Source organism: Bactrocera tryoni, chromosome 4 (assembly GCF_016617805.1).
Source record: "Bactrocera tryoni isolate S06 chromosome 4, CSIRO_BtryS06_freeze2, whole genome shotgun sequence".
NCBI classification, from domain to species: domain Eukaryota; kingdom Metazoa; phylum Arthropoda; class Insecta; order Diptera; family Tephritidae; genus Bactrocera; species Bactrocera tryoni.
The window spans coordinates 3,115,008-3,139,254 of NC_052502.1; the positions used below are offsets into that span (position 1 = coordinate 3,115,008).

At 32.9% G+C, this 24,247-nt stretch overlaps 3 protein-coding genes across 3 annotated transcripts; 2 read left to right on the forward strand and 1 right to left on the reverse strand.

The window, feature by feature from the left end:
• The first annotated feature begins 698 nt into the window (after positions 1–698).
• Positions 699–8,314, forward strand: LOC120776010. The gene is made up of 5 exons (XM_040106453.1): positions 699–3,980; positions 5,593–5,770; positions 6,290–6,311; positions 6,899–7,411; positions 7,472–8,314. Exons 1-5 carry the CDS (start codon positions 708–710, stop codon positions 7,653–7,655), a joined length of 4,170 nt encoding a protein of 1,389 aa, XP_039962387.1. The 5' UTR covers positions 699–707; the 3' UTR covers positions 7,656–8,314.
• Positions 8,315–11,224: 2,910 nt separating this feature from the next.
• LOC120776011 lies at positions 11,225–13,441 on the forward strand. Its single transcript, XM_040106454.1, has 3 exons — positions 11,225–11,735; positions 11,786–12,749; positions 12,811–13,441. The coding sequence occupies exons 1-3, from the start codon at positions 11,277–11,279 to the stop codon at positions 13,203–13,205; spliced, it is 1,818 nt and encodes a 605-aa protein (XP_039962388.1). The 5' UTR covers positions 11,225–11,276; the 3' UTR covers positions 13,206–13,441.
• Positions 13,442–16,673: 3,232 nt separating this feature from the next.
• On the reverse strand, positions 16,674–20,456 carry LOC120775847 (protein obstructor-E). Its single transcript, XM_040106217.1, has 4 exons — positions 20,231–20,456; positions 17,343–17,558; positions 17,091–17,285; positions 16,674–17,038 (listed from the first exon to the last, which is right to left on the reverse strand). Exons 1-4 carry the CDS (start codon positions 20,283–20,285, stop codon positions 16,809–16,811), a joined length of 696 nt encoding a protein of 231 aa, XP_039962151.1. The 5' UTR covers positions 20,286–20,456; the 3' UTR covers positions 16,674–16,808.
• Positions 20,457–24,247: the final 3,791 nt, after the last annotated feature.

The following is a 24,247-nucleotide window of genomic DNA, read 5'->3' on the forward strand; positions in this document are numbered from 1 at the left end:
ATTATGCGTCTATATTGCAAGTTCATATTCGCGTTAAAACATTAATTAGAAGTAAGCTTTGGGTGCGGCTTAGTTGAGTAAGTCGTATCTATACATACATACATACATACATACATATGTATATCCAGGTATATATGCATATACATATGTATGTACATTGGGACGTTTCATTTAAAGTTCTTTTTTATTTCTTCGCCGACACATCCAAATTTTGTTTTTTATGTTTAAAAAATAATTCCATGAAAATTTGAGCCCATAACTTGTAGTACTACCTGTTTGTTTTTCAAGTATATCACATATTTTTGAAAAAAATTTAGGGAGCAAGTGGTTTTAACGTTAATGTCATAAAAGTGAATTATTTCAGAGATGTAAACGATTTAATAAACAAAATAAAAACAAATAAGTTTTTATGAAATTTATTTATTTAAAACCCGGATCAAATTTGTAGCAATTTTTTGTTCAACATAAGATACAAACATTTTATGTACTCGAGAAGAAACAAAAAAGTTTTAAATTTAACACCCTAATATGCACATAGTGCAAATGTATTAACATGCAATGGTGTACATGCCTTTATGCATATAAATTCATTTATCACTCTTAATTAATTTTAATTCCAACATTCTTCTTGCATAATTATACATACATACATGGTATTGAAGGAAAAGTGAGCAATTATGTTAATAAATTTCTTTCAGAAAAGCAAAATGTCAGAAGAGATCTTTACTATATATGAGAACAGTCCGAACTTAGCAAAAAACAAGGATAACAGTAATGTGTATGGTAAAATGGTTTTTCCAAAAAACACTCGAGCCAATGGAGACAATAGCTATGGAAATGAAAGTGCATTTAATTTTTCGGTATTTGATTTAAATTCGAAGTTGATTGAAAAAAGGCAACCGATATACGACAATATTAAACATAACGAATTATCAAGCCAAAAACTACTATTTACAAAATTATTTGGAACAGCGAAAAATAATGATATTATCTATGAAAACTTATGTCGTGGATGTGGTTATGGTATTTTTGAAGGGAAAAATTATTTGTGTGACTTTTGTATATGTTTGGTTAAAGGTAACAAAAGTAACAAATCCGAAAGTTTGCGAAAAATAAATAAAAATCATGTGAACACTGAGGAGAATATCTATGAAAATATTTGTTCTTGTTGTTCCAATTTATATAATACTCAAGAATGTCAATTCTGCATAAGAAGCGAAAAATTCATGGAAACATCAAAAGAAGAAAAACTTGAAGTTATGAAAAAAGAGCAGAAAACATTGTATTTTCAGAATTTGGATAAGCCTAAATTCTTCGATGGTATTTTGGGGTCGTTGAAGAAAAGTTCAAAACCTAAACAAGAATGTTCAAGTAAAAAACACAAACGGGTGGAGGCAATGTATAACGTTAAAGGACACCCTAATGTTTCCCCATCAAATAACGTATTTAATAAGCAAGGAATACTCGATTTTAAGCAAAAGAAAACGAACTACGATGCATTCCGGAGAGAGCAACATATATACGGCCGATTAAAATTTAGCGAACATTTTGTTGGTAAAATTCCTTTAGAAGTAACTTCTAATCATACTGTGTCTAAACCTCGTGAATTCCTAAAGGGAGATCTAGATTCCGTTCACATCAAAAGTTCTATTGAATGTTCATCTGCTTCGAGGAAACTATCCAAATCACCCAAAATTCTAAAACATTTTCCAACTCGTCCTTTTAATACACCAGATTATAAAACGCTTCATACTCCACTGTCTGAAAGCGTTTGTTATTGGTTGGAATTGCTGCGTCAACAAGTGCATAATTATTACAGTCATGGTACATCATTTGATGATGGCGATTACGGTTTATGTATTCCTAAGAGCCTTCCATCAAGAAGCGTGTTGATGCACACATACTGCGATGCTGCTTCAAGTTATGAAATGTACGATTTTGTTTCCCCTTTCTATTTAGAAATAGGAATGACTAATTTGACGACAACTGATAAAAACGTAGAAGAAGAAAATGCTACATTTACAAATAATATAAGTCATATTCATATTAGTAAGCAAATTGAAAATCGTTTTGAGACAATGGTGGATGTATTTAAGCAAAATCTGAAAGCAAAATGTATACTTCATAAACAGAGAGAGTATCAAACATCTGTTGAGCAATCCAATTATTCGCTCAACACATTATCAGAAGCAAGCTATGTAATACGATCTTCACTGCAGCGAACCAAATGGCCCTCCGAACATAGTCCGATTGCGGTAATGAATTATCAACCGCTCTCAACAGTTACCGCCGAAAAAGGTCGAACTAGTTGCTTTTCAACTTGCAATGTGATCAAAAGCAAGTGCAGTCATTGTGGTTGGCTAGGTGGTGGAGGGGTATCAAAAGAAAAAACTAAAATCAAAATTAACCAAGAAAAATGTGAAAGAAATTATAAGGAAAAATCGGAAATGATTAATACGTACAACAAAGCACACGGGCAGTACCTCAAACAAATAAACGGTTATTTTTTCGATATTAAAGGAAAATGTTGCAATAATTCATTCAAAATATACGAAGTGAACAATCAAAATCCAAAAATCAACCATTTTAATTTTGTGTGTTTAATTAACAATGTGTTAATATCGTATAGCCTTAATACAAACGTCTTGCATTTGTGTTCCAATCGATTGCAGTACTTTAATTGGTTTCAAGATTGGCTTCTTTACAATTTCAACCCGTGGAGCTTCAATGTTAAACGTGCTTTGAAGGTGCTGGCTAATTATAATAGCTTTAAAATATCATTTAAATTATGGGCTGTACTGAATGAGTCAGTAAAGCGACATAGAGGTTTATGGAAATATGATAAACAAGGGGAGAACATTTATGGTGAAGCACCAATTGACAGCACAGTGAGCGAGCAAGTTACGAAATTTATTCCAATGGCATTTCAAAGTAGTAGTTTGGAGAGCGACTTTATTGTTAATGAGAATGAGAGTGTACAATTAAGTGCGACACAAAATGTGGTAAAAAATAAATGTATGAAAAGCAATGACGAAGTAGTTCTGCTACGTACAAAAACTAAGGAAACGTTGGAAAGAAGTAAAAAAGCTCAAGGGAAATATTTAGATCTTGATGAAAACGTAGTTAAACTAAACAACTATGATTATAATAAAAATGAAGATATTGATTTGACAACTGGAACCAAAATTTCAAATAATCATAGCCTTTCTGATGAAAAAAATAACTCGTCTCACACTGAAGAAAACTCTATAATAAAAGCAAAGGAAGAAGACATTTACCAACCCATTTGGAAGTTTCAAACCGTTGGAGAGGCTCTATACGATAGTGATCCCGAATATTATAATTTGAGTAATCGAACTTGTAATTCGAAGTATTTGCATAAAAGGAAGCAACGTATGTCAAATGATTCATCAATTCCATGTCTTGTTATATCTGACAATGGGGAAGATCATGGAGATTGGGAGACCGATGACGAATTTATGTTCTCAAAACAGTTTGATGAATACTGCGGAGCAGGCGACCTGATACCATTACAAACATCACACAACACAATTTCTCAGAGCAATAGCACAATCACAAGTGCTTCAAGTTCTGACATCATTACTGCACCGTCACACTCAAATTTTCAACATCCCTTCCTCCGTACAGTATGCATTTTTTTCAGCTTAAAGGAGCCTAAAATTCGTGCAATCGTATATGATTACACGTATAGCCAATCATCGTATTATTTTGCAAAAAACCAAAATGCAAACTTGCAAACTTACAATAAGACCAACGGAAAATTGAAACCAACGAATACATCTACTTTTAATTGGTTACCGCCATCAAATAGTACTCATGAAAACATAGCGTTTGTATCAACAATAACGAACAGAACATGTGTAAATAATGAACCTGCCACAGACTCTAGATTGAATCCAATAAATGCGTGGAAACTGAACCTATTAAATATATCAAACATTGAAGATGAAGATGACTTGGTAAGTAAAAATAAGTTTGAACTACATATTTCTCTTTAAATTTGGATAACTGCGTTATTAGCCTTAGACGTAAATACTTATAACATAAAATATATATTTTATGACAAAACTTGGTAACATATATTGATGAAATTCGAAAAAAATTGTAGCTAAATAAAGGAATTTGTTCCAATCATTTTAAAGTGTATGATTTCGAAGGAAGGATTCAATTCAAATTGTTTGTAATTAAGTATGTATGTATATCTTAAGGGGGGATACCTTTAGTACCGTCAAAAAAAGTAATTTTTTCCTATTTTATTATTATATTAAGAGGTATTATTGAACTACAAAATAAAAATTATTTTTTGTCAAAAAAAAATATAATAAAATGGCGAAAATATCAACGATCCCGTTGATTGACATTTTTTTGCGGCCATCAACTTCCTGGCTAGGCTTCTTATCCGAAACGAAAAAAGTAAATTTTTTTAATCTGGAAGCATAGTAGAGGGGTTTTGAGAATTTCGAAAATTCGGAGATGTAGGCCAGGATTTTGGAAAAATTGCTATAATGATGCTATATTACCTGTGTTTTTCGAAACCAAAATTCTTAAATAACTGTCAAAATACCACGCACTTGAGTATAAAATTGTCTATAAAATACGCTTTAGTTCAAGTAAATCGGTTAAATAATTCGCTCGAAATTTTGACGGCCAGATGAAAAAAGTTAGTTTCGAAGAAACGATCCTCAAAGTTCTTCGGTTGTATAGACCGCAGCATGAAGTGCAATGTTCAATGAAGTGGTTAGAAGTAATTATTTTTTTAATCAAATAGTTTTAATTTAATTTGGAATCATAAGGAGAAAAGATGGTTTTCATGACCATCCTGAGTAACAGGAATTTAAAAATCTTGTTTCTATATTTGGAATCATAACGAAGCGGCTTTATCTGTTTACAGCAATGTTGAAGGTTATGATACACATGATTGAAAAGAAAACGCTTACTTCTTGTAGTTAAATAGTTATTAGTACCTGTCCGCAACTTAAATTCATCTAGTCTACTATTACCCTGGTGATGCCATTTTAATATCAAAAAATTACATCCCAAAGCATTTAGACTAAGCTAATGTCTTAAAATGCCTACAAACTATTTTAAAATTTGATCTCTTAAAAGAGATACATATACCAAGAAATCGTTCGGACAAAACCCCGCTCGATTAAAATAATTAATTAATTTTTTTTCCCAACACCTCCCACTGTAAGTACCTATAACGAATTTGGTTCTATTGCGAACACGGTTGTCGAAACTTTAAGTAACTTGGAACGTTGGTTGCGAATAGAATATAAATTTCACAAAATCATCAAAATGTAAAAAAGAAATTCATGAGGAATACATTGAAAGGTTTTGTGGTTAAAATTTGTTTCGTAAGAGGAAGGGAAACTTGTTAATATTAAAGTCAAAATTGCGGTGCCGTGTTCATAAGCCAATAATTGATTTTGATAGATTACACAGTACCACATTATTAAGTAAATTTTAATAAATGATAATTGTTTGTATTTAACTTTACTTTGATGATTCTAATTTTACATGTATGTACTTATGTAGTTAACGTAACTGCTTATTAACTATATTTAATAGTTCGTGTCAGAGAAAGAGCTTTTGCGCTCTCAAGCCTTTAAAGAGAATACCGAATATGAGAGTTCACCTCCAAAACTATCTGCCCCCCAGCTTATTAAAAGTGTTTCGTCCGGTAATATTTTGGATATACCAAGTGTGGACGACAAAAAAACCATTACCGAACGTGTGCGTAGTAAATGTGAGTATATAAATACATTACCCTGTTGCTTACAACAACATATGGAATCAAGCAGACTGAAAATATCGCTTCTGAGGAAGAGCGCCACAAGAATGTTTAACATAACGTTTTAACATGAAGTTAATACAAAGATGGCGCACGAACCCACAATCAACCGTAAAAAGCAACGTTTCATAGATTGTGGATAGTGTTTGTAGATTCTCAATCATAAAAAACGTCAAAACAGCTATAAATAAATAAAAATTTTACTGAAACGTTTGAAGGAATTGAAAATAAATCAATGAATATTACAGTTATAATCAGAGTCTCTCCATCCTTGCAAGTAAAATCGAGTTTAACTTGAAAAAAATTTCTTGGAAACGATAATAAATTTTCAGTCTGCGTTTCTGCAGAAGAAATTTTTGTATTACCTCATTCAAGATGTGTTTTCAATCCCATACAAAAATAATACCTTTACTGTCATACATTTTTTAAATGTGTATTTTAACCTATTCAATTTCTTCCCCATTTCTCACACAGTTCCAAGAAGCGTCTTCAAAATGTAAGTATATTTACGGAAATATGTTAAAATCTCCTTCATAATAATATAATCGATTATTTAGAAAAACGTTGTTCGAAACTCCAAATTTTTGCTTCCTTAGTGGATTGCCGACTTTTTACCACTTTGTTTTGTTTTTATGATTCAAAGTACATTTTTCAAAGATTTCTACCAATGTAAATGTGAAAACAAGAAAAACAAAAATAAAGTTTTTTGGCATTATGGAGTAAAATCAAATATTTGAATAATACGCAGCTAAAGCAAAACATGTGTACATTGCTTTTCGAAACAAAGTAACACTTATAATTTCTATCTAGAAAACCTAAGTACGCTAGGCACATAAAAATTAAGATTTGAACGATTTCGTTTACCATTTTTGTTTTAGACTCAGAACAACATTTAAAACAAATTTTAACAAACTTTTTTCAAATATTGTCTCGATTTGACACTTTTGAAGAGTGGACCCTAATTAATTTTTAACTGCTATAATCAATAAAAAAACCGATAATTTAATAAGTTCAATCTTCAGAATCTAGTTAGAATTTCAATCAACATTACTTTTTATTATAATGTTATTTATTATGTTATAGAAATGTACGTTCACCAAAAACCGAGAAGAAACAAAATGACATCATTCGTTCTGCAAAAACGGGAAGTTTATATTTGGAAACAGATGCGCAACCTGAATTTCCAATTTTTGGGGCACCACTTGAAAAATTAGAAATGAGTGAAGTTGTTCATCATGTCCCACGTTTTGTTGTGGACTGTGTAGCTTATATCGAACGTAAAAACTTTATATTACAAGATGGATTATATCGTGCTTCTGGCAACAAAGTAGCTATTGATGAATTGAAAAAAAAGCTATCCGAAAGCTTCGTCTACAATTCAAATCTTTTGGTTGCTGATGATATACATACTATTACCAGTTTATTAAAACAATTCTTTCGAGAACTAAGCAACCCATTGATTCCCCAGCATATATATAATCAACTCGGACGTAATTTTCTTGAAACCGTTGGTATTGAAGCATTGAAAAATACACTTGAAGAAATGCCTGATCCTAATCGAGCAACATTGAAATTTCTTATACGCCATTTAAAGAAGTAATTTTAAAATACTTTTGGGAAAAACTTGCAATTTATATTATATTTTTTTGTTTTCAGTGTTGCCGCCTTCAGTAAAGAAAATCGCATGCCTGCATCTAACTTGGCAATTGTATGGGGCCCATGCATTTTTACATCAGAACAAATTGTATTTGGTGATATCGGACGAATGAATACACTAACTAAACTATTTATAGAAAACTACGAATACGTATTTAGCGAAAATGAGCGACTTGTAAATTAAGTTGTGATAAAAATTCTTATCATGTTACATCACGTTTTAGAATTATTTTTGCAATTAAGTCAAAATTTTAGTAAATCCTGACCGTTTACATATGTATGTTTTATACTCTCGCAACATGTTGAACAGCGTATAATTATTTTGATATTGTTATTATCCTAATGGTTTCTGGTAACACTTACATCTAAAGAAGATAGATAAATAATTACAAATTTATATCAAAATCAGCAAGATGGCGCGATGATTTGACATCCAGTTAACTTAACCTGAAATCTTAATAATCTCAAAAAATTCCAAGACTTCTCCATTCTACTTATACAAATCATATGCTAGTGAATTTTATGCCAAATATATCGTATCATATATGGTATAGTGATTATATTAATAAAATAGTTTGAAAGCTTGTTCGCAAGTATAGTTTAGTTTAATGCTTAGCTAAAATCTGAAACTTACCCTGATTTGCAATTTGCGAGAGTATACAAATTTCGTCTGCAACCGAACGCAGCCTTTCCTTAATTCTTTATTAAACAATCATGCTAAATTGAAAAGTAAGTATACACTAGAATTAACCAAATTTTACATTGTGATAACATATATTAAATATATGAGTGCAGAGCTCTAAATTGCAATAAACTAGTAAAATCACTATCTCTGAACTATTATATACAGCTACTGATTGCTAATTAGAAACACAAGATAATCAGGATAAGTAAGATTTTTGAATATAAGGTGGCGGTTTGTTGCTAATCGGAAAAGTACTATTACTCGGAGGCACAAAATTTAAAAATTTAATTAAATGCCTCCGAAATTATTAACTACCAACTTAAAAACCGAAAACCTAAAAAGTGCCATAACTAAACACTAAGATATAAAACTGTAATTTGCTACAGGGGATCAACCTGCCCCCCATCTAACTATTACCAGAATTTTTGAACATCCCGCTGAATTTTCCCCAGGGAACATTTGTTTAGTATGTGGTATGATAATAGTTAATAGATAAAATCGGGTCGATACTACTCCAATTCCCATATACGAGTTTTAAAATTTTAATTTTTCTGACAAATCTTATGCCGAATTTGTCGGTCGATGTGCGAGTTATATAGTGAGTAATTGCTTAGATTCCGATCCTCTGGTTGACGTTTTACATCTTGAGGTATTTCCTTGGCGTTGATTCTTGCAATTTAACCCTTTCTTACTGTTTTTTCATGCATTATTTGCAATCCTCTCTAGCGGTAACTATTTTTCCGCTTTTTGTAATCTTCTAAGACTTAATAACAAAATAAATTTTCTATAACGCGCACATAAAATCACTTCGCATGTAAATCATGAGTGCTTGATCGCTCACTCCATGTAGTTTCCATGCTAATTCTTTCAATAAATAGAGTCTCGTGTAGTCGCGAAAAGATGTGCAGTCTGTCAACCAGTGGCGGATCCAGAATTTCTTTCTGATTCCTTCCAACATATCTTTAATATTGATCTTACTTCGTTCTTCTGAATTTGAATTAAAATCTTGGCTCTCTTTTTCTCTCAAACGCGTTCCCTGATTATTTGACAGCGATGGAGATCAGGAAATTTTTTTTTTTTTCAGCTGATTTCAGAAAAGGCGGGATGCCAGAAATAAACCGCTATAATTAACTGACAAAATCAGTGTGAAACGAAATTTCATTGAAGTGTGTGCATACTTGGTAAAGAAAATTTTTGTGCATGATATTTTATAGAGTTAATACAGTAGTTTTTAAAAATATGTAATTTACTAATCTAAATACATATTATAATAATATATTTGTAATTAAGTTCTACTACGTACGTTAAATAAAAATAAATATTTTATTGTATCACAATATTGATTGTAAAACTAGTGTAGAAATAATTTCAAAAATTACAGTATTTTGGTAGGAAAATTATAATTAGAATAGTATTAATTTTAATGTTTTGAATACATATATCTTAAATTTGTGATATTTTTATATGAATTGCTTTGGTTTCTGATGTTTATACATATATATTCTTTTAATTTGTTAATTACGTATTTATTTTTAATATGTACATACATATAAATATATATATACACATATATATTTTATGTTGTATAAGGGTGATATAGGCCTACTGGGGAACCGAGCATCCAAAAATAATATCGGTAACGCGCTATTTGCATACCTCAGCGGTAGTGTTGAAATTTCAAAATGCCCAAAATACCAAATCTAATATTTTTCAGCACTGGCATCAATGGCAAACGTTATAAGAAATGCGAGTTTTGACAGCACTCTCTCGAATCAAAGAGTCTCGTATCATGTTATCCATGAATGAATCTCTTTTCTTATAGCCCTGACAGACGGCAGCGCTAATTTGCATTAGCGGGCTTAATTTACATTTACTTGCGCATTGAAATTTTATGGTGACAGACGGCTGACTTGTGCATTTAGACAGCTGATAGTGAATTTTGTTTATTTATTAAAAAAAGTGAAATAAAAGTGTTCGAAAAAGTTAAGAATATTGAACAAATGTATAGCAAACTGTGCGTTGTTTATTTTGTGCCATCTAAAATATTAAAATTTGGTTTTGTTAATATACTTGCTCATAATTTAATTAGCAATATAAAAACTGTTTACCTCTGAAGCTGCAAACACAAACAAGGCGGCAGATTTCAAGCGACATCTGTCAAACAATAGCAGAAACTAGCCATTTTTGGGCAGTGTTGCCTACTCAAATTTAGTAAATTCAACTAAATGCAGGAAATTTTTTTGCATTACAAACTTGCATTAACATGGGTCAAATGCGCAAGTAAATGTAAATTAAGCCTGCTAATGCATATTAGCGCTGTCGTCTGTCAGGGCTATAAATTAATAGCCCTGACAGACGAGCAAAATTAATGCGCCTTAAGCAACGCTAATACGCATTGAAATTTGATGGTGACAGACGGCAGAATTGTGCATTTGGACAGCTGATAGTGATTTATTAAAACAAAAAGTGAAATGAAAGTGTGCGAAAAAGTGAAGAATATTGGAAAAATGGATAGCAAACTGTGCGTTGTTTATTTTCTGCCATCTAAAAATATTAAAATTTGTTTTTGTTAATATACTTGCACATAATTTAATTAGCAATATAAAAACTGTTTTCCTCTGAAGCTGTAAACACAAACAAGGCGGCAGATTTCAAGCGACATCTGTCAAACAATATCAAAAATCTGTCAATTTTAACCAATGTTGCCTACTAAATTCAGCCAAATGCACGAATTCTTGTGCATTACAAACTTGCATTCACATGGGTCAAATGCGTAAATAATTGTGCGATCGGTAGTAGCTAATGAATGAAAAGGTAATTTTCGAAAAGAATTGTACATTGAATTCTTTAACTAATAGAAGTGTTCAAGGTAACTTCTCATGCAAGTGAAATTTTAATATTTTATGCGTTAAGGTTCTAAAGTACACTTTGAACACGTTTAAAAAAAAATAATTCACATTAAAACTCTATTTAATTTTTTGTAAACGAGGTATAATATGGCGACTATTTTATTATTGTACAAAAACATTTCATTGATATGGCAATACGGAATCTATTTTTTTAATTTCTCTAAATATACAGAATTGTTGTGTGGCTTATTTAGTTGAAAAATCGGAAAAAATGGAGTTAGATTGGCAAAATGGTTTTCAGCAAATAAAAGAGCGAGGACTTTACTTACTTCAGTCGGAAAAGTGGTCTGATTGTAAATTTCTTGTTGGGGCTGCCCCAAACCAACGCATTCTTTGTGGACACAAACTAATTTTAGCCATGTCCTCACCTGTTTTTGAAAGGATGTTTTATGGTAACCTTCCGGATGAGAGTGATCCTATTTTAATACCTGATGTACAACCCGATGCCTTTCAAGCTATGTTAGAGTATATATATTCAGATCGCATCAGCATAAGCTCCTTTGATAAGGCGTGTGAGTTGTGTTATGTTGCAAAGAAGTATATGCTGCCTTATGTAGTAGAGCAATGCACCCATTTTCTCTGGGCAGATTTAAGTCCCAAAAATGCTTGCCGTGCATATGAATTTGCTAAATTATTTGACGAACCACGTTTAATGCAGAGTAGTATGAGTGTAAGTAATATATATTTTTAAAATCAAATGTACATATAATTGTTTTTTAGATTATAGCAGCAAATACACGCGATGTGCTAGCTGATCCCAGTTTTGTTGATATAGAAATCTCAACATTAATGGCTATTCTTGATCAAGATCGTTTGAATATTACGTCTGAGTTGGAACTTTTTAATGCTTTAGTGAAATATGCTTCTGAGCGCGCACTTTTTGTTGAAAACGAAGTTATGCCGATGACGCCATCCTCATCGTTAGATAAGGGATCATTGCAACACTCTTTTGATATAGACAATAACACATCCGAAGTTGTAGAGATTAAAATGGAGCCAGACGACTCCAGTCTTGTTCATAGCCGACAAGAAAACTCTGATACGTCTCATTTAGTGGAAGACGTGGTTGTCGTAGAAAATGATACTTCCATTACGTATGAAGAAAAAAATGGACATAATAATGTGCCATCGACAGAAATAAGCATGATTGCGTCATTTTCTTGTCCAAATAATGAAATTGACGAAGCTCTTATACGCCAAGCTGTTCAGAAGATACGTTTTCTTACACTGACACCTCAGCAATTTGCTGAAGGACCTGCGCGATCTAAGCTTCTCAAACAGAATGAAGCTTTAGCAATTCTTATTAAAATTTCAAGTCCAACTATTAACGACTGTCCCATGCCCGAAGGTTTCTGCAGCTCGAGAACAAGTCGGGAATATTATGAATCGCGAAGCCAACGAGATTTACCATCATACCATCGGCCCACTCCATCAAATGGTCCGGCACTATTTGCTCCATTTGAAACTTTCGCGGGGAATACAGCTTCTATTGTAACAACTACTCCGCAGACATCTTCAAATAATGTGAGTACTTTTCAAGGTGGTAGTGACTCTGATTTAACTACAAACGACACTCGACGTTCATACTGTGTTCGTACGCTAAATCAGCAATTTGACTACAGAAATACCAGTGTTACCGATTGCGGACTAACATTTCAAGTGGATAGTAATATATGGATAACAGGTTTGTTAAATTAATGCATATTTTTTAAATACCGTTAACAATATTATATACATATATACAGGGGTGCAAGTACCAACTCAGGTTCTGTGTGGAGAGCTTATGAATTCGGCCGGTTTTTCCGAGAGATATACAGAAATTCTCTACGCACATATTCAAGATATCCAAGGATCAAGACTTACGTACACACATTGTACGTCACGTGTTAGATATGATTCATTGCTGGAAATAACGTTTGACCGCCCAGTTTATGTTTATCGAAATTTAATATATAAGGTGTATGTAGTTTTCAACAAAGTTGGTTGGTATCCAATGTACACTTGCGTACCAGATGTTGTCTGTAACAGGGTAAAATTTATGTTCAATGTAGGCAATCCAAGTGAATCAGTTAGAGACGGACTAATTCGAGCAATAGTTTTTTCTACACCTCAAGAACAGTCCAGATGTGTTATGGAATAAGTTTTTTCATTTTACATATATTAATTTATATTATTTAATTTTTATTACTGTTGTTGCATACATATTTACATTTAAGTATACATACAATATATACACCTTTTTAATTATCTTAACTTAAAGTAAGGAATGTATGACAAACAAGCAAAATGTATACATATATGTATGTCTTCTATAAAAATAAAAAATAGATGTCACGTTTAGTCCGAGGTAAGCTCATACGTGTATTTATGAATTAATATTTGTGTAAATACGTATAAACAAGCAATATTTATTGCACATACCTATATATGTATTTATACATATATGATGCATATAAAATATGAGTTTACAGTAATTGAAATTAGATCTGCTAGTTTTCAATTAATAAAATAAAAGGAAAAATATTGGGTGTATAAGGTAATATCGACAATCAAAATACCGACAAACCAAAACACCGACAATTAAAAATACGGACAGAAGAAATTTTAAAGTAAAGAACGTTTGCAAAAAAGGTTAATATGGTACTAACCGAATGTTAAATTTCTGAATTTTGGTTGAGTAATTAAAAACAAAAAATACTATGTGTATTTTACTAAAGACGCCGTTGTACGTTCGAGGGCCTGCGGCCTTGGGCTTCCGTCTATGAACACGCTCAGGATCATAACCCTTAGTAGAATTCTCTTTCTGTGCTTCGACCATTCGGCATTTTGGTTTGTCGCTATTTTGATTCGTGGCCGGAGGCCGAAGAGCCTTGAACGAGCAACGCTACCTTTTCTTGATTTGTCGGTGTTTTGATTTGTCGGTATTTTGATTTGTCGGTATTTTGATTTGTCGGTATTTTGATTTGTCGGTATTTTGATTTGTCGGTATTTTGACTGTCGGGATTCTAAATTTCGAGATTTTGATAGTCGGCATTACGTTATAACCCCAGACACAATCAAATATTTTTCACAAGTCGGCATTTTGGTTTGTCGATATTTTGATTTTTCGGTATTCTGATTTGTCGGTGTTTTTATTTTTAGGTATTTTGATTTGTCGGTATTTTGATTTAGCTGCATATTTGAATTTTTCGATGTTTTAATGGGTCATCATTTTGGGCTTTGGTATTTTAAGTGTACCCCATTTCTAGTGTATTCTTATATTTTTTCAAGCCTTTCCCTGTGTTTGTAGTTGTAGCCGCAGAAAACATCATTGCTTAATTTGTTTTGAGAAATATTGATACCTAATTTTCATAATTTAATATTATTTACTTAAATGTATAAATATTCACAACTTTATACAAATTTCAAAAGTTTTTAAATAAAATCGTTAAAAAAATAGCTAAAATAAGTCTGTGCAGTGCGCCCCCTGACACCTTCTTGCCTTCGATCGTTTAACTTGCTTCGTTCTAACCGTTGAATGAAAAAGTGTAGACTTTGCAACATTGTTTGCGCGCATCAAGGAGAAGCAAGCATGAGCGTACGTGTATTTATGAATGTATGTGTGATTGTCATATATGTACATATGTATATAAATAAGCATTCATAGACCAAAACATATGAACGTGTTTGGGATACACTCAAAATATCGAAATTCAAAATGCCGACACATCAAAAAACCGACAAAATTTAAATATGCAGCCAAATCAAAATACCGACAAATCAAAACACCGACAAATCAAAACACCGACAAACCAAACTGCCGACATGTGAAAAATATTTTATCTTGTCCGCCCTTATTTCTATCGAAGCACAGAAAGAGAATTCTGCAATTTAAATATGCAGCCAAATCAAAATACCGACAAATCAAAACACCGACAAATCAAAACACCGACAAACCAAACTGCCGACATGTGAAAAATGTTTTATCTTGTCCGCCCTTATTTCTATCGAAGCACAGAAAGAGAATTCTGCCGACTAAGGGTTATGATCCTGAGCGTGATACAACAACGCCACCTTTTCTAAATTCGTCGGTGTTTTGATTTGTCGGTATTTTGATTTGCCGGTATTTCGATTTGTCGGTGTTTTGATTTGTCGGTATTTTGAGTGTCGGGAGTCTAAATTTCGAGATTTTGATTGTCGGCATTACGTTATACACCCAACGTATTTTGCTAAAATATTTTAATTATCTCAGTAAGTAAAATATGCTATTAAAGTAAATAAATTGAGTTCTGCTAAGATCCCAATTAATAAATGCTTATTTTATTCCGCGGTTTTTAGCAACAATTTATTATTTATATGTATAAAGTTTTAATTAAAGAGATTTATAAATTTTTATTTATAAATTATGAATTTTTTTGTCATATCATAGAAATTGACACATAAATCTAAATAGTCATGCGCATCGCTAATTCATTAACGAACATTCGTTGTGTCCATTTATGGCTCTCTGTTATAAGTTTACTTAAATTTGCAAAGATACCTGTATGTCACATATTGAGCGATATTAATAGTATGAAGTCAACCGGAGAAATTTAATTGAAAATTATTATGTTAGGTAATTGGGGACCAGGGGACGTATTTCCGCTTTTATATATTTTTGGCATTGAGACATTTTGATTTCATAAAAAAAACTTTATCTCTATTTAATAATATCTTAACTAAATCTCATGGATAAGCCGATATTTTCGCTAAAAAGTACTCGGTGTCTGAGGATATAGTCCTCTCTTATTTTCACACTCTACGAGGGGTCACTAAATGTTTTGTCCTCACCAAGTTTGGTTGAAATAACTTGAGTGGTTTCTGAGATATGTATGTATCTACTTTAAACCTAATGGGGGAGGCCCACACCTATTTTTTAAGTATTTTTAAACCCCTCTTGCAATCCGTGACCCAAATTGTATTTGCACAAATACTTTGTAAATTCGCTTTGTAGTCCCATTGCAAGTTTCACCATTTTAGTCTTTAGTTCGTATTTTACGTACCGAACTTTGATAAATTCACAAATATACACAATAATCTGCATGAACCAAAACATTGTAAAATAAATATTATGACAAAAAAAACTTTTTATGGTTCGAAAAAAAAAGGCGATTTATTTCTCCTAGTCGCTCCATACATTTGTCCCAGCTATGCACAAACTCCTTTAACCTGTCTTAACACGTTCTACCCGGCGCATTTTATCTATGATTCTATATACTCGTATTATGTGCACAAGATTGTCAAGTTGTTCGTATAACGACACTTTTCTAATAATTTTGTTTTAGAAAGTACTATAAAAAATAAATTTTATTTATGTTAAAAACGCCTACAACAAATATAAATTTTAAATTCCCCAAACTATTTTATTTACATGGTCCACGCCGCCAGATAAATAAATTGGCCTAATAGAGAGTGCTGTTGTTAACTTGGCTATAAGCGCGTAAGTGGAAGGACATATAGCAAATATGATCTAAATATTATCGTTTGAAGTACAAATATATGTACATACATATGTATGACTATAGTCACTACGGCTTAACGGAATAGGTTCATGATCACCGAGGTATACAAACGAAATTATGTGAACCTATTCAGTTGATCAGTAGTGTATATCCAATTTATTTATATACACATTTTTTTATTAGGATAAAGCAAAAAAATATTGTAAATAGGGTGCAAAATTATTTACAGAGTATTTGTCTATTGAAAAGAAACATCATGTCAGTTATTTTCCAAAGTTGTTACATTTAGAGGATGCATATTCCGCGTCTTCACAAGTAAGTGTATTTTCATCAAATACTTTGTCTTCCCCGCATGTGATCAAACGTGGATACCCTTCAACGCATGTTATTAAACGATGACAATCACCTTGAACAGGGAAACGTGGGAACGGCCAAAAGCGTGCAGCTGGGGATCCGGAATCAACTTTGGTTGGACATTTGAAACCGACGACAGCTGTATAAAATAAATGTGTTTTACATGAATTTTCAGTTTTTTGATAACCTACCTTCTGGATTGCAAATATCTAATAGTTGGTCGGGCCAGTTACAACCATGAATTCTATCGTCATAAGCTAACCCTGCATCGCATTCCTGCTCGATTGGCTCACCGAATGCGCATTTTATATATGTAGTGGTGCACTCTTTTGATACGGGGTAAATACCGAACTGATAATCACAACCAGGTGTTGTTATCGGTGTCGCTATAATCAAAAAAGTTTAGTTTATTTATTTATAATATAAAAGTGAATAACACTTACGATCCCATTTTCGCCCCTTACAATCAACAGCCCAGTTATAATTGCAATGATTATGTACTGATCCTTTCCCATCGAACAAGAGGCCGTTTTCACAGGTTTCCAAAGTCAAAGTACCATTTGTGCATAGAAAAAACTGATCACATCGCTCAGTGTGAGCATATGCCTGTTCACCTATCTTTTCCGGGCACTCGGATGTTTGAATGGGACCGCCATGACCTTCAATAACAGTATTAAATACACACAAATATATAATAGTTGGTTAAACTTTTCCGAAAATTTCTGTTTCATTCTACTATTTTTGGAATTTGTATATGCAAAGTTAGATACATAAAATGTACCTATATAATATAATATTTATACCCTGAACAGGGTATATTAAGTTTGTCAAGAAGTTTGTAACACCCAGAAAGAAGCGTCGGAGACCGTATAAAGTATATATATAAATGATCAGTATGTCGAGCTGAGTCGATTTAGCCATGTCCGTCTGTCTGTCCGTCTGTCTGTCTGTATATATACGAACTAGTCCCTCAGTTTTTAAGATATGGTTTTGAAATTTTGCAAACGTCATTTTCTCTTCAAGAAGCTGCTCATTTGTCGGAACGGCCGATATCGGACCACTATAACATATAGCCATACAAACTGAACGATCGGAATCAAATGCTTGTATGGAAAACTTTCACATTTGACAAGATATATTCACGAAATTTGGTATATGTTATTTTCTAAGGCAACAATGTAATCTCCGAAGAAATTGTTCAGATCGGTTAACTATAGCATATAGCTGCCATACAAACTGAACGATCGGAATCAAGTTCTTGTATGGACAACTTTCACATTTGACAAGAGATATTCACGAAATTCGGTATATATTATTTTCTAAAGCAACAACGTAATCTTCGAAGAAATTGATCAGATGAGCAATCAAACATGTATACGTATATACGTATAAGAGTTTCAGGCCAATTCGGCCTGAAGAAACTTTAACAGAAATATCTGGTAGAGCCCTCCGGCAATTAACGTATTATTTAACCGATATATGGCTTGCATGGATGTATGTATGTACATATATGCATAAAAAGATATATTATGCATTTATGAAAGTATTGTTGTATGTACATATGTACGTGTTACATATAGATGAAACACCACCTTCATTTTTTTATACTATGTCTCAAAATGAACAAATACAACCACTAATTAAATATGCGTATATTTGTATTATGCAAAATTATAACTTTTTCTTTGAAATGATAAAAATTCTTGCCCTCTGTTGGGAGCTGCGATTATTGTGTTTTGATTTAATAAAGGACACAACCTTTTTAAACGTGCCTTTTAAGTTAGTGCTAAAAATTGTATTTTATTACTAACATGAAAATTTTCCAAGTATTTTGGAAAATTAAATTTTTATGTCATTGGTGAGATTATTAGCCTTATAAATCACAATAAATTTTCATATACTGCATATTGTATGCATCAACTAAATGTGTACATATGTATGTATGTATGTACCCACATTTGTTAGCGGCAATTATTTGAAACCTAGTTACAAAAGAAGTCGTTTTAGTTGTGGTTATGCATACTGTCAAGGCGAACAAGAAAACAGAGAACAATATATATTTTTTAATACCTAATAAGAGACACCAAGAAGTATTCTGCAAACATTTTGTACTTTAATCCTTCTTAATCGAATCTCATCCGAGCTATGTATACATATGTAGATAGTGAGAAAATCAATGCAAGTACCCAAATATAGTTGTGACACTTATGCCTTGGTTTTAACTATCGATTAGAAAGAATTGAAAATAATGTGAAATTCGTTGTGATCTCACGATTTTTCACGACAACACAATTGACATAATATCTTCTTTTTGCAGCCGAATGGGAAAAGTATTAAGTGTGTATATTCTCTTAGATGTTGTGATGAATTGCTTTGCGGCTCACAAGGCAAAAGGAAGTTTTGAACAAATAATTGGATTATACGTGCGTTGGCTTCGATCTGCTATATAACCAATAGAAATGTTGACATACAATAAAACTTAAACTTGCAACCTTAAATTGTATTAGAAATTCTGTTTAAAAAAGTACACTATTTATTGGCTGATTTCTTATAGGGTACATACAAATGTGTATACGCATATTATACTTAATACTTAATATATTGGTAAAACAGGGTTCTTTCCAAACGCTCATATCAAATGGTCGGAGAATGGCCTTAATTTGAAAGCGAATTTTGAAAGCTCGTTTATTCAACCGGAATTGCTTTGGTTGCCTAAACGATGCAGTGTGTGTAAATACAAATATTCATTTATAGGTAGAAAGGTAGATATGTCCAATAACTACAATTAATAATTGGCTAAATCGTACAATATAAGTTTTATGCTCCACTTCACTTGAAAGTGGGTAATGATTATTGTACCTTGCGTGTGGCAATACTTATTATACTTCCATTCATGTTTGCATTTTTATACAAACTCACATACTATGTACTCATAAAATCTCCTAGTATATATGTACATATATACAGGTGTTATATAATTTTTTATACTACTTCTTTTCATTCGTAAGTGAAGTCTACTCAATTTTATACAAATATTATACTCAAAAGACTACATACATATGTGTGTATGTATGCATGTACATATATACGTATGCTCTGTATGTGCAATTAATACGAATGCATCGTTGAAGTTTTACATAACATCAGTGCCAACCATGTGCCAATACTCACATATACATACATACATATTTCTTATTGATCTATTGCTGTATTACTTTTACTTTCAACATACGTTCGCTTTATGCATACATATAAGTATGTACGTACATATCGCCGATTTGAAAGGAATCACTTCCATATAAAAATAACTGAAAATATTTATATGTTTTACCTTGCGCTATGACTCCAAATAGGACTAATAAAATAGATAAACCTTTTTGCTGCATTACACTATACTTTAAAGTATTATTTATGAAACGATCAAAATTTTTCAAATTTTGAAATTGCGTAACTGTAAATAGCTGCTTTGATGTAGCGAGACCGGAACGTGTTTGCTCAACTGCGATTCGATCTTAACTGAATATGTTTGGTCACAGTACCTCAAAAAGCTGAATATCTTTGAATATGAAGAAATGTTAAACCACTTCGCAGTTAAGTAGGAACGTGATTTTAGATATTTTATATACGCTCATTTGATATACTCGCGAGCTTGTTTATAAATAAAACTTTGTCCTATTGCTGTTTTGTTGTATACAATGCCAAAAGCGATAGGAAAGCTTTTACCTATTAAACATGGTTAGACCTTAAAAACCCACAGGAACAAAACAGTTCAATTTATTACTAAAATTTTGCCTTTAATTGATGTTACATACATACATATGTACATCCACAGTAAATGAATTTGTTTATTACAGTTTTTAGTTAATACCAAATTTTGTGCAGAAATACCAGTTTGAGATATGTATATGTATACTTCCTCTTATGTGTATGTCATCTGAATAAAATATTTTGTGCAGAAGGAACCTTAGATTTTAGCTTTGAACTTTAATTGGTCGAATTTAAAAAAAAAAGTTTGCTGGTAACTGTTGCAACTAATCGAAGCTTAATTTCCGACATATGATCCAATAGCTTATTCTTCTTTACTGGCGTAGACACCTCCTACGCGATTATAGCCGAGTTAACAACAGCGCGCCAGTGGTTTCTTCTTTTCGCTACGTAGCGCCAATTGGAGTTTCCAAGCGAAGCCAGGTCGTTGTCCACCTGGTCTTTCCAATGGAGTGGAGGTCTTCCTCTTCCTCTGCTCCCCCAGCAGGTACTGCGTTGAATACTTTCAGAGCTGGAGTGTTTTCGTTCATTCGTACAACATGACCTAGCCAGCGTAGCCCCTGTCTTTTAATTCGCTGAACTATGTCAATGTCGTCGTATATATCTGTGGCCAAGGCGCAAAGGACCATAAATCTTTCGCAGAACCTTTCTCTCGAAAACTCGTAACATCGACTCTTCAGATGTTGTCATCGTCCATGGCTCTGCACCATATAGCAGGACGGGAATAATGAGTGACTTATAGAGTTTGATTTTTGGTCGTCGAGAGAGGACTTTAATTCTCAATTGTCTACGCAGTCCGAAGTAGCACCTGTTGGCAAGAGTTATTCTGCGTTGGATTTCCCAACTGACATTGTTCAACTTCAATTTTATGACTGTCAACAGTGACGTGAGAGCCAAGTCGCGAATACGACGACTGTTTGTTTAAGGACAGAAGATATTTCGTCTTGCCCTCGTTTACCACCAGACCCATTTGCTTTGTTTCCTTATTTAGTCTGGAGAAAATCGAACTAACTGCGCGGGTGTTAAGGCCAATGATATCTATATCATCGGTGTACTCCAGCAACTGTACACTCTTATAGAAGATTGTATCTGCTCGATTAAGTTCTGCAGCTTGAATTATTTTCTCCAGCATTAGATTGAAGAAGTCGCACTATAGGGAGTCGCCTTGTCTCAAACCTCGTTTGGTATCGAACGGCTCGGAGAGGTCCTTCCCGAGCGCTCAGCGTCAGTTAACACAGCCGTATTAGTTTTGCGGAGATACCAAATTCAGACATCGCGGCATAAAGGCACCTCCTTTTCGCACTGTCCAATATCTTATGTTTATAATGCTCTTGATAGGCCATTAATTCGAACATTTATTTAAACGTTGTGCTAGCCGATAAGCGAACGTTTTCTCTTGTTTGTAGATTGTCATGAAAAAACCGGCAGAGTCGTTTTGTCATTAAGTAGATCGTTAAAAAAATACTTGTATGAGTGAGAATGAAGTCTTGCTTTCTATGTATGCAAATATTCCCGTATAACCTAAAAAAATACTTTTGACTGATTACTGCTGATTATTGATTTTCTAAATCGTATAAAAAAATTGATTCCACAAACATTAACAAGAAAACAAAAAATAAATAGTGTGTTAAAATGAACGATTTGCTTCAGTTAAATTTGATAAAAGTTTGAAGATCTCATATTAGTTATATAGGAGATAGTATTGACCCGATTTTATCTAATTTTTGACAATACTACATACAATTAAAAGGTCATAGGCTAATAAAATGCTCTTAAGGTTTCATTAAGGTTCCGCACATATAATACAATCACCAATCATATGAAGCAAAATCAGCCGGGTGTTCGAAAATTTTAATATGTATTAGTGGTATAGGCTAATGATAGGTCAAGTTTTCGCCCAATTTTATCCATTTTAGGCACAACGATACACTGTTATGAGTAAAACACGCACTCTCAATTTTATTAAGATAACTTACATATTGCCCGCTATTTTTGGTCAAAAGTCAACTATAGGTACTGGGGTGAGCATATTCAGTACATAGGGGCTTGAACAGATTTGGTTCGACTTGGACAATTTTTGGTCATAAGGTGGTAATACTTCAAGAGCACTATTCGTGCAAAGTTTTATATAGTTATGTTATTTGCTTCTTTATTTGTATACCGAAAAGTGAAAGACACAAAAGGAATTTAAAATTGTGTTATATATGTACGTAGATGTGGCTGTAGTTCGATTTCTCTCATTTTCACACTATGACATAAAATGCACTATGAAAATAATAAAATAATGTCATATACTGAATTTGGTTGGAATCATTTGAGTAGGTCTCGAGATATGTAATTTCACCTTAAAGAGGACATTGCCACGCCCATTGTGCAATTTTGATATCGCTTCTTATAAAACTGTCTTATACCATATAAGTAGAAAAATTTAATGTCTCTGGAGTTTTTGGTTATTGATTTAACGCGCTTTAGTAGATTTTAACAGTTCCATTATATGGGGAGTGCGCGTAGTTATGAAATGATTTTTTTTTTTCATTTATAAAATGAAATTAATTAATTAAACCTATTAGAGGTGAGTATCACGTCCACTTTGTATAAATTTTTAGTCCACGGGTGCCTTGATACTATGATCTTTTGTGCCAAACTGTTTTATTATACTCTCGCAACAAAATTGCTAAGGAGAGTATTATAGTTTTGTTCACATAACGGTTGTTTGTACGTCCTAAAACTAAAAGAGTCAGATATAGGGTTATATATACCAAAGTGATCAGGGTGACGAGTAGAGTTAAAATCCGGATGTCTGTCTGTCCGTCCGTCCGTGCAAGCTGTAACTTGAGTAAAAATTGAGATATCATGATGAAACTTGGTACACGTATTCCTTGGCTCCATAAGAAGGTTAAATTCGAAGATGGGCAAAATCGGCCCACTGCCACGCCCACAAAATGGTGGAAACCGAAAACCTATAAAGTGTCATAACTAAGCCATAAATAAAGATATTAAAATGAAATTGGCACAAAGGATCGCGTTAGGGAGAGGCATATTTGGAAGTAATTTTTTGGGAAAAGTAGGCATGGCCCCGCCCCTTACTAATTTTTTGTACATATCTCGGAAACTACTATAGCTATGTCAACCAAACTCTATAGAGTCATTTCGTTCAGGCGTTTCCATATACAGTTCAAAAATGGAAGAAATCGGATAATAACCACGCCCACCTTCCATACAAAGGTTATGTTGAAAATCACTAAAAGTGCGTTAACCGACTAACAAAAAACGTCAGAAACACTAAATTTTACGGAAGAAATTGCAGAAGGAAGCTGCACCCAGGCTTTTTTTAAAAATTGAAAATGGGCCTCGCCCACTTATGGACCAAAAACCATATCTCGGGAACTACTAGACCGATTTCAATGAAATTCGGTATGCAACATTTTCTTAACACCCTGATGACATGTACAAAATATGGGTGAAATCGGTTAAGAACCACGCCTTTTTTCAATATAACGCTATTTTGAATTCCATCTGATGCCTTCTCTGTATAATACGAGTATATACATTAGGAACGAATGATGATAGCGGAATAAAACTT

Bases quoted from the DNA above. Each gene is read 5' to 3' on its own strand.
- LOC120776011 (XM_040106454.1), top strand. From the start codon at position 11,277: ATGGAGTTAGATTGGCAAAATGGTTTTCAGCAAATAAAAGAGCGAGGA. The intron at 11,736-11,785 runs GTAAGTAATATA...ATTGTTTTTTAG, and splicing joins TAATGCAGAGTAGTATGAGT to ATTATAGCAGCAAATACACG. The intron at 12,750-12,810 runs GTTTGTTAAATT...ACATATATACAG, and splicing joins TAGTAATATATGGATAACAG to GGGTGCAAGTACCAACTCAG.
- LOC120775847 (XM_040106217.1), bottom strand. From the start codon at position 20,285: ATGCAGCAAAAAGGTTTATCTATTTTATTAGTCCTATTTGGAGTCATA. The intron at 17,559-20,230 runs GTAAAACATATA...CTGTTATTGAAG, and splicing joins ATTTGGAGTCATAGCGCAAG to GTCATGGCGGTCCCATTCAA. The intron at 17,039-17,090 runs GTAGGTTATCAA...TATTTTATACAG, and splicing joins AGATATTTGCAATCCAGAAG to CTGTCGTCGGTTTCAAATGT.
- LOC120776010 (XM_040106453.1), top strand. From the start codon at position 708: ATGTCAGAAGAGATCTTTACTATATATGAGAACAGTCCGAACTTAGCA. The intron at 3,981-5,592 runs GTAAGTAAAAAT...TATATTTAATAG, and splicing joins TTGAAGATGAAGATGACTTG to TTCGTGTCAGAGAAAGAGCT. The intron at 6,312-6,898 runs GTAAGTATATTT...ATTATGTTATAG, and splicing joins CCAAGAAGCGTCTTCAAAAT to AAATGTACGTTCACCAAAAA.